This window comes from Curcuma longa, chromosome 2, assembly GCF_044706935.1.
Source record: "Curcuma longa cultivar G26 ecotype Majalengka, Jawa Barat chromosome 2, ITB_CL_G26_1.1, whole genome shotgun sequence".
Classification (NCBI taxonomy): Eukaryota; Viridiplantae; Streptophyta; class Magnoliopsida; order Zingiberales; family Zingiberaceae; genus Curcuma; species Curcuma longa.
Genome location: NC_133862.1, coordinates 1007712 through 1021611, shown reverse-complemented (window position 1 = coordinate 1021611; position 13900 = coordinate 1007712). Strand labels below are relative to the sequence as shown.

The 13900-nt window shown below is 39.2% G+C and overlaps 1 protein-coding gene across 1 annotated transcript; it reads left to right on the top strand.

Annotated features, from left to right (window-relative positions):
• The first annotated feature begins 3526 nt into the window (after window positions 1-3526).
• Window positions 3527-10519, top strand: LOC141822512 (auxin response factor 7-like). The gene is given in 16 exon segments (XM_074709958.1): window positions 3527-3701; window positions 3854-4478; window positions 5096-5211; window positions 5544-5639; window positions 5750-5806; window positions 6090-6204; window positions 6207-6241; window positions 6384-6468; window positions 6733-6823; window positions 6953-7117; window positions 7443-7562; window positions 7647-7722; window positions 7867-8029; window positions 8848-9353; window positions 9468-9658; window positions 9790-10519. Coding segments are annotated over 15 exon segments (2043 nt in total). The 5' UTR covers window positions 3527-3701; window positions 3854-4432; the 3' UTR covers window positions 9971-10519.
• The last annotated feature ends 3381 nt before the right edge of the window (window positions 10520-13900 follow it).

The following is a 13900-nucleotide window of genomic DNA, read 5'->3' as shown; positions in this document are numbered from 1 at the left end:
ATCTATTATTTTTCTGATATTTGCATGTGTGTGTATAATTTCTTCTTAATTATTATGTTATTTTCGCTATGCACATTTGCAAAATATGGAAACACACGTATTGCACTGGAACGATCCCAACATATAACACATATAATCTATCAAAACAACATGCACCACTCAAAAGTTGAGACAATCAAAATATTTATAATTGATCATTGATATCTATGGAGCATCCCGCATAGGATGGATGACACATTATGAGAACATTTTCAATTGGAAATATCATTGAAACTCTAATACACTATAGGAACATCCTCGATCATAAATATCCTCGAAGTTCCAACACACTCTACGAGTACGAGAACATCTCTAATTGAGAACATCTCTGAAGTTCCAGTGCACACTATGAGAACATATTTGAAGCTTCATCACATACTATGGGAGCATCCCTAATCGAGAACATTTTCGAAGCTCCAATATACTATGGGAAGATCTTCGACCAAAAACATCTTCGAAATTCCATCACACTAGGAATATTTTCAATCAATAACATCTCGAAGCTCCAGTACACAATAGGGATATCCCCAATTGGAAACGTCTCCGAAGGTTTGGTACACTATGAAAACATTCTCGATTAGGAACATCTCCGAAGCTCCAACACATACTATGGGAACATCCCTGAGTAGGAATATCTTTGCAACTCTAGCACACTATATGAACATTTTCAATTAAGAATAGCTCTGTCAAGTTAGACCCCTTCGAAATGGATATCTTAGACCATTCCTAACAAATATGGTCAATAGGCAGGACAGTTAGTAATTGCCACTGGCTACGATTAGATGACCGTGTACAAAGCTCACGGGTGGTAATTGGTTGGTAGTAGATGTACGATACTTGCGCTATCGCCTTCGCTAGCCGACATAGCTCCGTCGACTGAACCGGCAACCGGACTAGTTAGCATCCTACGTGGATGGCTAGATGCCTTAATATAAAAGGATAGGTAAGGATGAAAAATAGAGTACGCGCTCTCTCTCTTTCTCTCATGCGCGCACATTCATTTCTCCATTTACTCCACTCATCAGTCCAATACTAATTTGATCGTCAGAAGAGTCAATACCGATCATTATGAGTGCCCTTTAACTTGTGTTGATGTTCATGTGATGCAGTGGACCTTGTGGCAGGCTAAGGAAGATGGTGAGCTTTACGGGACGGGAGCCTTACGGAGTTGTTGGACCGTTCAACCATTAATTATATTAATCATTCAACTGCTCAATGTCCCCCCTCCCTCCCCCGGTTGACTTTCTTTTGGGGTCTCTGTTGCAGAGAAAAGTCTCTTCGGTACTCTTGAAGTTGCAACTAACAGAGGAACTATTAACTCCAGAATTAAAAACTGATGAATAACGCATGTGTTTCTTCTTTGCTACTAGTTTTTTTAAAACCTCATTAACTCCTTTCACAGTCGAATAAATATCTGACTGGCTCTGATGACAAATAAATCATCCAGCCACTCCCCATTGCATTTTGTTTTCTAAACGACTTACAAATCTCCGTTATAAGTCTACTTTTCAGCAATGCATGATTGTATTATAAAGACCAACATGCTCTTTACATTTGTCTTTATAATTAATTTGACTATTCGAATAGAACTCTTCGAGCAATAGTTTCTTACTAAAAAGTAATACGTGTATCAGGATTAGTAAAATGGACTGTATATAAAACGGGATGAGTATTCCAAGCTTAACTTCCACAAGAGATAGCTTGGTCAGAAATTATGAATCAGAAATTTCCAGCACAAACTCACCTAACAGAGCTGAGCTTTTCAAAGAATTGGTCTTTCCTTTGGAAAAACCTGGTTAAGGTCTTACATACACCTTTCCATGGTTTCGAACAGAAATGAGATTCACAATGGGGAAAGCACATGTTTCTGGTCGGACAGTGGTGCCTTCAGAGGTGCCAAAGCTCGGACATCACTGTTTCAGAGATGTGCCATCGTTCTCATCATGGTCTGAGAGTTGTTCAGATTGCTCATTGATCTGGACCACTGCCTCAGATTGTTTTGCCTGAATTCGACAGACTGAAATCGACATTGGCAAGCATCAGGTTGCAGGGACCAGTCAGTGATTCTCATGGCAATCCGTCTAAAATTTGCAGTAGGATATGACATGACACTTCGATTAATGCTTTCTAACCCAAACAGGATGGTTTTGCACTGTAGAATCCACGAATACATCAATTATCAATACGCACAATGCATCGGAAGCTTCCTTGAGGAGGAAGAGAGTTAGTTCAAAAGTCAACCGGTATGGATTCGGTGGGTCCGTCTGGAGATCAAGAAATGGTACTGCTTTTACAGGATTTCCAGTAGGCCATTCCAAGTATTCAAGGAAGAGAGTTATTTTTTCTAAGTTTCAGCAACCTCTCTCTCTTTTAGCTGTTTTCTTCATTGATTGATCAACAATTAATAAGGAAGCTAGAAAAGGTGTTCCTTAGAAAATAACAATGCACGCACATAGAAATACTGACTCAACTTGCACCCACTCACAGGCCAACTATCATACTAAACAATCAGACAGACAACAGTATGTCTATTTTTTTATTTTTTATTTTGTATAATAAAAAAAACATACTTTATGATAGATAAATACAGTAGCTGCCCCCTCTGCACCTAGTCTGCTTCCCTCTTCTTTGCACCAACAAATCCCCATCAACCGCTGGACTTTACAAGCACCTAATAATTGCTGCCCCCTCGGCCTGGAATTCCAATATCATATTAACGCTAATTATGTCTAATTATGTCATTATCATCGACCAGGGGTGTTATTGGAAATAGGGATAAAATGTAGGGGGTTTTGCGTGATGATGTGGCGGTGCAGTATTAAAATGTAGTGTGATACTTTGCTTGCCGGGATATAACTGGCCAGGACTGACGCCCCCGCCGGGGACCAGACGTCCACCGGACCATTTTGCCCTCCGCCTTGCGGTTATTTGCCATCCGAGCCCCGGTGTCGGTAGGCCAGAATCTGAACCGTCGATGGGAGACCACTCCCCGCGCCTCCGCCGTCGGATCGATGTGCTTCCCCGGGATGGCCGGCTGGCGCGAGCTGTGACGTGGAGGTCGCCTGTTGCGCATCCCGCGCCCGCGTCACAGTCGCATTTCGACGGCGATGGTATGTTCGTTATTTCGGGGACTGCTGCGTGTGCTGTCCTGTCGGAGAAGAATAGCGATAGGGATGGTTGTTTCTGAAAATCGAAAGCGCGTGCAAATTGAAGTGGCATTCCGCCGTCCGATTGGCGGGGCGAAGATCGTTCGATTAACCGAGGGAGTACTAGATCTCAGGAAACGGGAAACGCGAATCGGGAATCGGAGCGCGGGGAATGGCGTATCCGTGGAACGAGTAGGGAGCAGCGTCGTCGGAGGGTGCGGTGTAGGGTCTCGCAGAGACAAGTAGTGAAAAGAGGAAAAATAAATAAATAAATAAATAAAAGTACTGCCAGAAAAGGAAGCGGCCTCGTCGTTAAAGCCGAGTGATTCTCCTGCCCCCGAGCTTTCCTCCTCCGCCCATTTCCTCTTTCTGCTTCTTCCTCGTGGTGTTGGTCCGTGCGATTCTTCTTCGGCTACTCGATTGGGCGCTTGTGGTTCTCCCTTCTCGCAGGATGGCTTTGATATGAAATCTTTTGGTTGTGTCAGTAGAGAGTAGTTGAGGAGCTTCCCGTTGGGGGTAAGTTTCGATTTTGGAGACTTTCGCATGTGTCCTGCTCCGATTTTTTGTGTTGTAGGAGTTTTATTCTGTCTTGATTCCCTTCGTAAATTTGGCTTCTGTCCGATTTTTGATGTGGCTGTAATATATAACTTTTCTCTTTCTATTTCCAGGTCAGTTTTTTGGCCGAGGATTTGAGTTATACTGGTGTGACATAATAGAGATTTGTGCTCGAGGAGTGTAAAGTTTCTGTGAGTGCTAGATCTGTTTGTGTTCCTTGCTGCAGATCTGTGGTTTGGCCGAGAAACGGCGCAGGAGGCCTTTTCTTGTGCAACGGTAGCGGTGAATTCGGAGGCGGAGAAAAAGAGGTGCCTTTACTCCATCTGACGTTGAAGGACTAAGCTACATCCGTTTCAAGAAAAAACAAGGAGAAGAAGGGGTGCCTTTCTAGCTTCTAGGTTTCCGTTTCACGATGTATGAAAACGTCTAGGCATCGAGGGGCCAGAATAGGGGTCATATGCTATTGTAGCCAACTGCTCGCATATTTTAGGAAGTAACCGAGGTTTCGTTGGATTTTTGCTAGGGGTTTGTGGGAGACTGGAATTTCTGGAGCTGCGATCAGGCAAGATTCTGTGTGTACTTAAGTCGCCCTTCAACTTTGAAGTGTGAAACGGAACTGCTGCGTCTGTGTTACTTCTTTGAACTTGACCGTGCCTGTTTTCCTTTCTGAAGAGAAATTCTAAACTGGTTTCATGGCTTTGCCGCCATCAAATAGTTCATCCGCTGTGCTTGGATCAGGTTAGAGCTCTTTATCGTCTTATTATTATTATTATTATTATTATTACGCAATTATCTTTTTTTTTTCTCCCGGAGTTCTCTTTTCTTTCTCATGGTTTTGTCGTTTCGCATTTAATTTTTTTGGGGGCTTCGGAGATGTTTATCATTCGAAATAGAATTCCTAGATTTGGACAATGAGTAAATCTGTTTTCAGTTTCCAAAATTCTCATTCGGATTGAATGTATATTAAGGTTGATCTCGTCCTATCTTAGGTGGTTTCATTTCTGACCATTTTATGCTTTTACGTTTCTTCGAATACTTACTGTAGATCCTTTTCTTAATTAAGCTTTTCTTCGTAGACGGCCTTGTTGAACTAATCTTTTATTTGAAAAATTTTCTGCGACCAATATCACTTGGTTCGGAATAGATTCTGTCAACCAACACTCATCCCTAGACAAATTCTCCTGGATCATTTCCTCTCCAATTAATAGAGTTTAATCTTTAGTTTTTCTTTATAGACAACATCAAATTCACTATATTCATTCATCTACTAACCGCTGGGTAATATGATTGTTCTTGGTTTTAGATGTTACTTTCAAATTAGTTTTTGAACACAGCCCATACTTTTATCCAATCAGGTACTTATGGCGATGTCCTGTACCCAGAACTTTGGAAAGCATGTGCAGGACCATTAGTCACTCTACCCCGTGAAGGTGAAAGGGTTTATTACTTTCCACAAGGCCACATGGAGCAGGTACTGGTTGAATTCTTTTTTACTGCTCGGCTTCTTTATTTCCATCATTTTCTTCATCACGCAAGAACCATCAAGAACCACAGCCTATCTACTTATTTCTGCTGTTTGAAATTGTCCTTTTCATTATCAGAATCCTGTTCCTGCATGTTACTTGTTGGCCCTTGACTTTCTATATTTGGGTGCTTTAATAATTGCTAGGCAGGTAGCCTGTAATCCTTCTTTGAGGCGTACAGTAGCTCTGTTTAGCACAAGTGGAAACTTTTTGTTGTATTTTCTGTATTAAAACTATGTATTTAAGGTGGTTTATTTCGTTTCTGTTTTTGTTTTTAAAGCTTGAAGCATCGACAAATCAAGGGCATGATCAACAGATGCCCTTGTTTGATCTGCCATCAAAGATCCTATGCAAAGTAGTCCATGTGCAGCTTCAGGTTTGTCTCTTCCAAGTCATTTTATGTTAGTGTGCCACAGTACCTATGCTCATTCTTCCAGCCCACTTTTACCAGCCAAATGAGTTAGTTTTTTTATGTGCTAATTTCAGGCTGAAGCAGATACAGACGAAGTTTTTGCTCAGATAACATTGCTACCTGAAGCTGATGTGAGTCTTTTGCTCTTCATCATTTCCTTTTAGATTCTGCCATGATATCAGTAGAAAATAATCATTTGGAAAATAAGAATGACTTGTATAATCTGATTCTTTTACAAATATGATTGTACATACATTGGATTATTATTTCCAGAATGTTCATAATTTTTTTTACCTTAAAGTGATTGGAAAATGTTGATTTGTCGCTTTCCTACTTGTTGTTTGTCCAGCTTTACTTTTGCATCATGTTCTTTCATTCGTTTAACCTATTGGTTTTTCCTTTTTGTGCAATCAGCCAAGCGAGGTTACTAGTCCAGATCCACCACTACCAGAACCTGAAAGGTGCAATGTCCGCTCGTTTTGTAAGGTTCTGACTGCATCAGACACAAGTACACATGGTGGCTTCTCGGTTCTAAGAGGCATGCAGATGAGTGTCTGCCTCTGCTGGTTAGTTGCTACTTTGGGAAATGATTTTTTTATTGTGTACTAATTCTTGTATCAGTTCTATTAATATATTGATTAATGATGAAACTTCCTTGTATTTGTCTCTTCAAATTGTATAGTGACAAATGATTTTTTCTTGGTGTAGGATATGTCCCAGAACCCACCTTGGCAAGAATTGGTTGCTAAAGATCTTCATGGAAATGATTGGCATTTCCGTCACATTTTTCGAGGTTTCTATACATTATGCTGATTATTAAAAGTTGCTTTCTTGCTTTGGTCTTATTAATCTTCCTTTTTAATCTGGATAGATTAAAGATTGGAATGTAGAAAATCCATGGAAATAACACCATACTTTTCATGATATTGCATTGTCACAATCCTGTTTGATTTTTCATGATGTCATTTATTATCTGTGAAATCATTTTTAGAATGGGTTATTATCTGTTTGATTACCACTAGCTGACTTTTTCTAATCTGAGCTTCTCATCTTTCAGGGCAACCTAGGCGCCATCTGCTCACAACTGGTTGGAGTGTTTTTGTGAGCTCAAAAAGATTGGTAGCTGGTGATGCATTTATCTTCTTAAGGTAATAGTTACTTTTGCTGTATTTTGCATGTTTTTTTAAATTATTTTCCAAGATTCATCTAATAATTATACTAAACCCTGATAACTTGGAGAAATAATAACCATGTATCTGTATACTCTTATATTGCAGAGGTGAGAATGATGAACTTCGAGTCGGTGTGAGAAGGCTCATGAGACAAATAAATAACTTGCCATCATCAGTCATATCGAGTCATAGTATGCATGTTGGAGTGCTTGCTACTGCATCTCATGCTATTACTAGTGGGACTCTGTTTTCTGTTTTCTACAAGCCAAGGTTAATTTTTTTTTCATTGTTTACTCTTTCCCTTTTATGCAGGCATGCAACAACATGATTGTCTAGTTGAATTACTATAAAACATGTCACTGGTTGGATTATAAAACTTATATTTAATTTTGCAAAATGCTTGGTTCTCCAGCCAGTCTTGAATTTAATATAATTTAATCACCTTTTGAATGTTTTTCTAGATGAAATCAGAAACAATGATGCATTTATTTTTTGATTTTCTTTTTACTGCTTGAACAACAAATGAGGATTCCTACTATTTTTGTTTTTACAAGAAAAACTGAAGCAATTTATTACGAATGTGTTTATGTTTCAGAACGAGCCGATCAGAGTTCATCGTAAGTGTAAACAAATATCTTGAAGCCAAAAATAACAAATTTTCTGTTGGGATGAGATTTAAGATGAGTTTTGAGGGCGATGAAGCTCCAGAAAGGAGGTACTCTTGACTTTATATATTGTGGCTCAAATACAGTATCCTATTTAACATATAGGAGCAATTTACAATCTTTGGTATTTACAGGTTTAGTGGAACTATCATTGGTGTAGATAAGTCGTCATCATGTCGATGGACAGATTCAGAATGGAGATCCCTAAAGGTAAGGATTTCGTGTTGCTGGCTTAAGACAAGTTTGTGAAGAATAAATTTATACTATCACGCATTGTTAATGTTGGTTATTATGGGTCGTACAACCTCTATATTACCATTTATTCTTGTAAAATGCTTTGATTTATATGTACAGGTTCAATGGGATGAACCTTCATCTATTCCAAGGCCAGATAGAGTTTCACCATGGGAATTGGAACCACTTCTTACAACTACAACATCTCAACCGGCGGTCAGAAACAAACGACCCCGACTGCCAGCTTCATCTGCTCTTACAACTGATGCTACTCCAACATTCGGTAATATTGTTCTCCCACACCTATTTTAGCATGAGATATCTACTTAGTTGATGCCATTTGGACTTTTGGATTCACCAATAACATTGGCCCCCTGCTGGATAAATATGCTTTGAGGAGTAGCATTTTTGTAGTCATCGTGCGAGCATGAGTGAACTCATATAATGTCAAGGGCCACTGACCATGCATTTAGTTGTTGCTAGTCGTAATGATCTTAGTTATGCTATCCTAACCCCAACCATCATCAAATTGATTTCATGACTGCGTTTAAAACTTATCCACCATGCCACGTTCTTGAGTGCCATTAGTTTTATGTCAATGTTTCTCCAGTTTCCCAACCTGCTGAAGTATCACCTGAATATGCTCCTTGTAGTGGTGTCCATGTAATGCTGCAAGTGTGGACTGGAGTTAAGAGAGCTGTTTTAGATGATCCAAAAATTCAGTCTTGTATTTTATATTTGCTAGATGACCTAATTGTCTAACATGAGTTTCATTTATCTTATACAAGAGTGGTTTAGCACTAGAACTGCTGGCTGAAAATCCTCTGGTTGAGTGAATTTTTCTTTTTCACTTGATACAGTGATGTGCTTTTATTAGTGATTCTGTAAGGGCTCAAGTTTTCAAAAGTAACAATTGTTTAAGATGTTTATGGATACTTGATTGTATTGGCCACTAGTATCACTAGACACTTTTCAACTTTAGTCATATGAACAAACGATATAGTAGTCACCATCTATGATACATACGAATCATTTATGTCAGTAGTCAATTTTCTTCAACTTCTTATTTAGTTGTCACACTTTAGTATTTGTTCCTTTCAGGTTTATGGACATCATCTGCTGAAAACACTCAAACTTTATCATTCACAGGGTCACACAGAGGAAAAGAGATATATACACCTTGTCAATCACCTTTGTTCACATCGACATCAAAGCCTGGTTCAATTATGCTTAATGCAAACAATGGGCCATCAGCTGGTAACAGCCCCATGTGCTGGTCCATGAAGACACAAAATCAAATTGATTCCTGCCTGACAGGTATTAATGATGGACAAAGTGAAAGGAAGATGGAAAGTAGTTCAGGCTGTAGGCTGTTTGGGGTCCAGCTAGTTGAGAGCTGGGCAGCTGAAGAAATCTCTGTACCCACTGCCTTTTCTTGTCTGAGAGAGGAACAACCAGTGACATCTTTGGATGTTGATTCAGATCAACAATCTCAGCCATCCAACATTAACCAGTCTGAGACAAATGCACTCAGCAGTGAGCTAGAGAAGCCATGCATGAGGTCAACTCAAGACTCTCAAAATCGACAATTGAGAAGCTGCACTAAGGTAATCAGAAATCAATATTTTTTCTTTCTTTATCATTCTGGATATTAGCAGATTCATATGATACACTAAGTGGTAAATTTTTCCTCTTAATGTTTATGTGCACTTATTTGACAGGTTCACATGCAAGGAATGGCAGTTGGGAGAGCAGTAGATTTGACTAGATTATATGGATATGATGATCTTCGTCTGAAGCTGGAAGAGATGTTCAATATTAAGGGAGAACTCTCCGGCCAAATAAAGAAGTGGGAGGTTGTCTACACTGACGATGAGGATGACATGATGATGGTTGGCGATGATCCATGGCAGTAAGGCTCTAAATCCTTCCCTCTTTTCTCATAAAGTTCCAGGTTTTTTCTATTGACTTCCTAACAAGCTCTTTCTAACCGTCATGGTAAAATTGTTGGACTAATATATCTTTAATGGCATACACTTCCAGTGAGTTCTGCAGCATGGTCAGAAAAATAAATATTTACTCATGTGAGGAGGCCAAAAGGTTGACCCCCAAATCAAGGCTTCCTGCTGTAAGTGAGGTGATTAAGCCTGCATCCAAGAACTCTTTGCCGGACTCAGAAACCACTGATAACAAGCTGGAAGATCAAATGCCGGCTTCTCACTAGGATCACTGGCTTTTGTCCTGCCAGATCATGAATTTTCCTGTGTTAATCAAGGAGGCTAGTGCAAGCAAATGTGCAAAAATTTTGTGCTGTTTGTTCTTTTGCCACTAATTGATGCCATTGCCATTGGGTCACAACAGAAGCAACCAGGAAAGATGGAAGTGAGATGGTGCTTTAGTTTAGGCTACGTGCTTCTTCTATGGGTCATTTCTTCTTTGGTTTGGCCCTTGTAGGTGCGAGAAAAGCCACAACACATCTGCCTTAATAAGTTGACTCATTGCATCATGTCTCTGTTGTGGACCGAGGATAAGGCATTCAATAGGGGGTGTAGAGCACATGTTACCCTCATTCCTTCTTTAGTAGCTACCAAATATATGTACATAGTTAAGGTCTATATCATACTTGCTTTATTGTTTTGTCTGATTGCTTTAAGGGGGTGGCTTTGTTTGATAGTCTTATGATGTGGTTTACCTGTTTTGCGTAGTTATTCTAGTAGTTTGTTTAACTACGTTGAAATTTTAAAAATTAAATAAGATAAAAGTTCTTGTGGAATTATGATTTCCAGTTATTTCTGTTGTCAAATGGAATGGAAAGCAATTGCAGGTTTGGATGTATCTCTTTGGATATCAAAATGCTTTCGTTTGGGGTTGAATTCCTTATCTCAAATCAAACTTTTCTATACAAACTTTAGATCCAAACTGACTTGGTTGAATCTGATCCAATCGCATGAAATTGAGGCACATGATTTGTGTTTCAACACAAGAAGATGAGTGAGGATTGTTTAACTTCGTTAGAGATTAGTACAGTAGTCTCTTTTTAATTTTTCATGGGAAGGGTTGACATTTCTCATCGGTGTGATTTGAAATCAAACTAAAGTGAATTTCTTTGCTCATTGTTGTTTAAAAAAATGATAAAAAAAATAATAAGAAAAATCACAAGAACTAACATGGATGATTTACTTGGTTTAGGCCCAAGTCTTACTCTATAACCAAACAATTCGTTAGGTGGATCAAGTTGGAAATTCCTCTATGAAAGAAATTCCTTGAGGGAGATGGAGGTAAAATATATTCTTACAAATATAAAATAACCACGTAGAAGATATTAGTAAATTTGAGCACCAGAATACTTAGAATGAGCATAGAGAAACAAATATTTGCTATTTGTGCGTTCAAGGTCCCCTTGGACCCTTGTTTGTTGGATCATGAGAGAGGCTAGAGTGGCATGAATAAACTCTATTGTAGATTCAAGGTCGTCTTTTGTTGGATCATGAGAGAGGCTAGAGTGGTTCTCAAGGTGTAACGTAGACGGTGGACATATAATATTACTAGTGTAATGGTCAGGGGTCAATCTCTAGGAGGTGATGATCTGCATTTTCGACCCCGTTATATGCCTAACGCCTGTGTACCTGAATTAACTTTCTTCCATATCTATGGAGCCAGCTCTAGGGTGTTGTTAAGGTAGCGGATCTACGTTTATGAGAGAGGCTAGAGTGGGGTAAATAGACTTTCTCACACTTATGTTTGCCCATTGTCTACAAGGTTAGTATGCACAAAAATAATATATAAAAGTAGTGTATGAAAAATAATACAAAGATAAAATAGAAAATTTAAACTAAATATAGAGATGTTGGGACTGTTGAATGTGACTAGAGAACAACCATTCGTTGATTTTGCTTTCATCTATAATGAGTTAGCACAATGAAATAGATAAAAATAAAATCAAAACACAAGAACAAGAACTAAACCAATACAACATGGTTCATAGTTCCTTTAAAAATTGCTACTTCCAGACCTATGATCCATGGTAGATTACTCCTAAAATCTCTCTATATTTCCTCCCTTTGGATACCTTCCTGAGATTGAACAAATTTTTACAATTCTTGTTGATTATATTGTTGGGTGCGACAAAATTAAAATTGCGCAGCGGAAAATAGGATCCCTTCCGTGATCCATGCGAAAAATTCATACAAGTTAAATCTATGAAATCCAATCCTATCTAATAGGGTATACTTTTATTGCGTGCCCTTCGCTTATCCTGCTCGTCCAAGGATGTTGGATCTCTTGCACGTTCAAGTGTACGTGTCTCTATGCGTATCCACACTAACACTCTTTCACCTTTGGAGAATACTTAGGTTGTGCTAGCAACCTCTTGCCTTTGTGGATTTCGGCCAAGAGAGGAGAGGTGAGGAGAATAATGAACCACTAAGGGTGCGTTTGGTTGGGGGTCATCCGTGATTACCTTGGTTATGTGATTACTTGGTAATCACATAACCAAGGTTATAGGGAATAAAACATAATCTAATGTTGTTTGGTTTCATCTTAAGTAATGAGACAAAACCTTGTTTGTTTGAAGATTTTAATACATTACTTACTTTGGTATTTACTATATTACCCCTAATTCAATTATAATCATTTGTTACAATTAAATTAATTTGATAGTTCATTATTTTTAAAATTAAATTAAATTATTAATTATAATATTGTCTGCACCTGATAAATTAATTTTGAATTATTATTTTTCAACCATAACTTTGTTAAAATATTTTACAAGATGAATTAAGTACATTTTAATTTAAATATTTAAAATTTTATTTTATAAATTATTGAGAGAACACAATTTGATAATGAATGATGGTTGTCATGTATTGGCATGTCTTGCTTAAGAAAGTCAAAAATTGATCCAATTGAAAATGATCGACTAGCTTCTATAATCAATTCAAGCGATAAATTTATATGGCAATTAAAGAAATTGAAACCGATAAATCCCACTACAATAATTAACAATCAATTTATAAATTTCAGCAAAATAACATTAGGCCAATCCAAAATCCATCAGCCATGATGTAAAACAGCTTGCTCCCTTTTTGAAGGAAACACCAGATGGGCGCCAACCATCACTTTGGCATAGGATCACTACGATAAACATGGAACAGAGTCGAAGCCAGAGAAAAACTTCAAACAGTGATAAACTTGTAGCAACAGAGACTGAACATGATCCATGATAAAAACATTCACCACTATACAGATCGCAAGCCTTGCACATGCTCTCGGAAGGTCTAAAAGACAAACTACTAAATCATACATACAGGCAATGGCTCTGCGGACATTTGTGTCTCGGCCAGTATCCTTGAGGCAGTCTCGGCAGCTCTCTTCAGTTCCTTCTGTTTGCACCAAGCCGCATGTCAAGGCTAAAGCCCATAGAAACATTTGCAGTGGAAAGACATGCTGCGATCCCTGTGCTTGAATGGAACTAGTAGCATCAAGACATGTTGCTGCTGAAGTCATTCTGAAATCAAATACATTGAAAAAAATAGAGGAAAATTTGTGGAATGAGCACACGAAATACACGAAACATTTGTATCACAAGTAGTAAAACTTTCAAAAACATTCGTATCACAAATTATTAAATCTTTCAGAAACATAAAACTTTCAGAAACATAAAGCTTTTTGCTTCAAACCTTTTTTCAAAAAAATATCAGGAGGTACCAACAGAAGAGGGCTTGTCGGAGGGCTTGGTGCGGGGATGAACGGAAAGAAAACAGCTTTGATGCGGGGATGAACGGAAAGAAGCACCAACAAAAGAGGGACACTCACGGGAGAAGAGGATCGCTGGAGAGGAGGCACACTCACGGGAGAAGAGGCTCGCTCACGGGCTAGGGTTAGGGCTGTCGCTCGCCGGAGAAAAGGCTCGCTCGCGGGAGAGGAGGCTTTCGCTCGCTGGCTAGGGTTAGGGCTTTCGCTCGCGGGAGAGGAGGCTCGCTCGCGGGAGAGGAGGCTCGCGACGGGAGAGGCTCGCTCGCGACGGGAGAGGCTCGCGACGGGAGAAGATCGGGGACGGGAGAAGAGGCTCGCGACGGGAGAGGTTCGCTCGCGAAGAAGAGGAGGTTTTCGCACAGAGGATCGGGGACGGGGACGCGATCGGGGACGGCTGGGT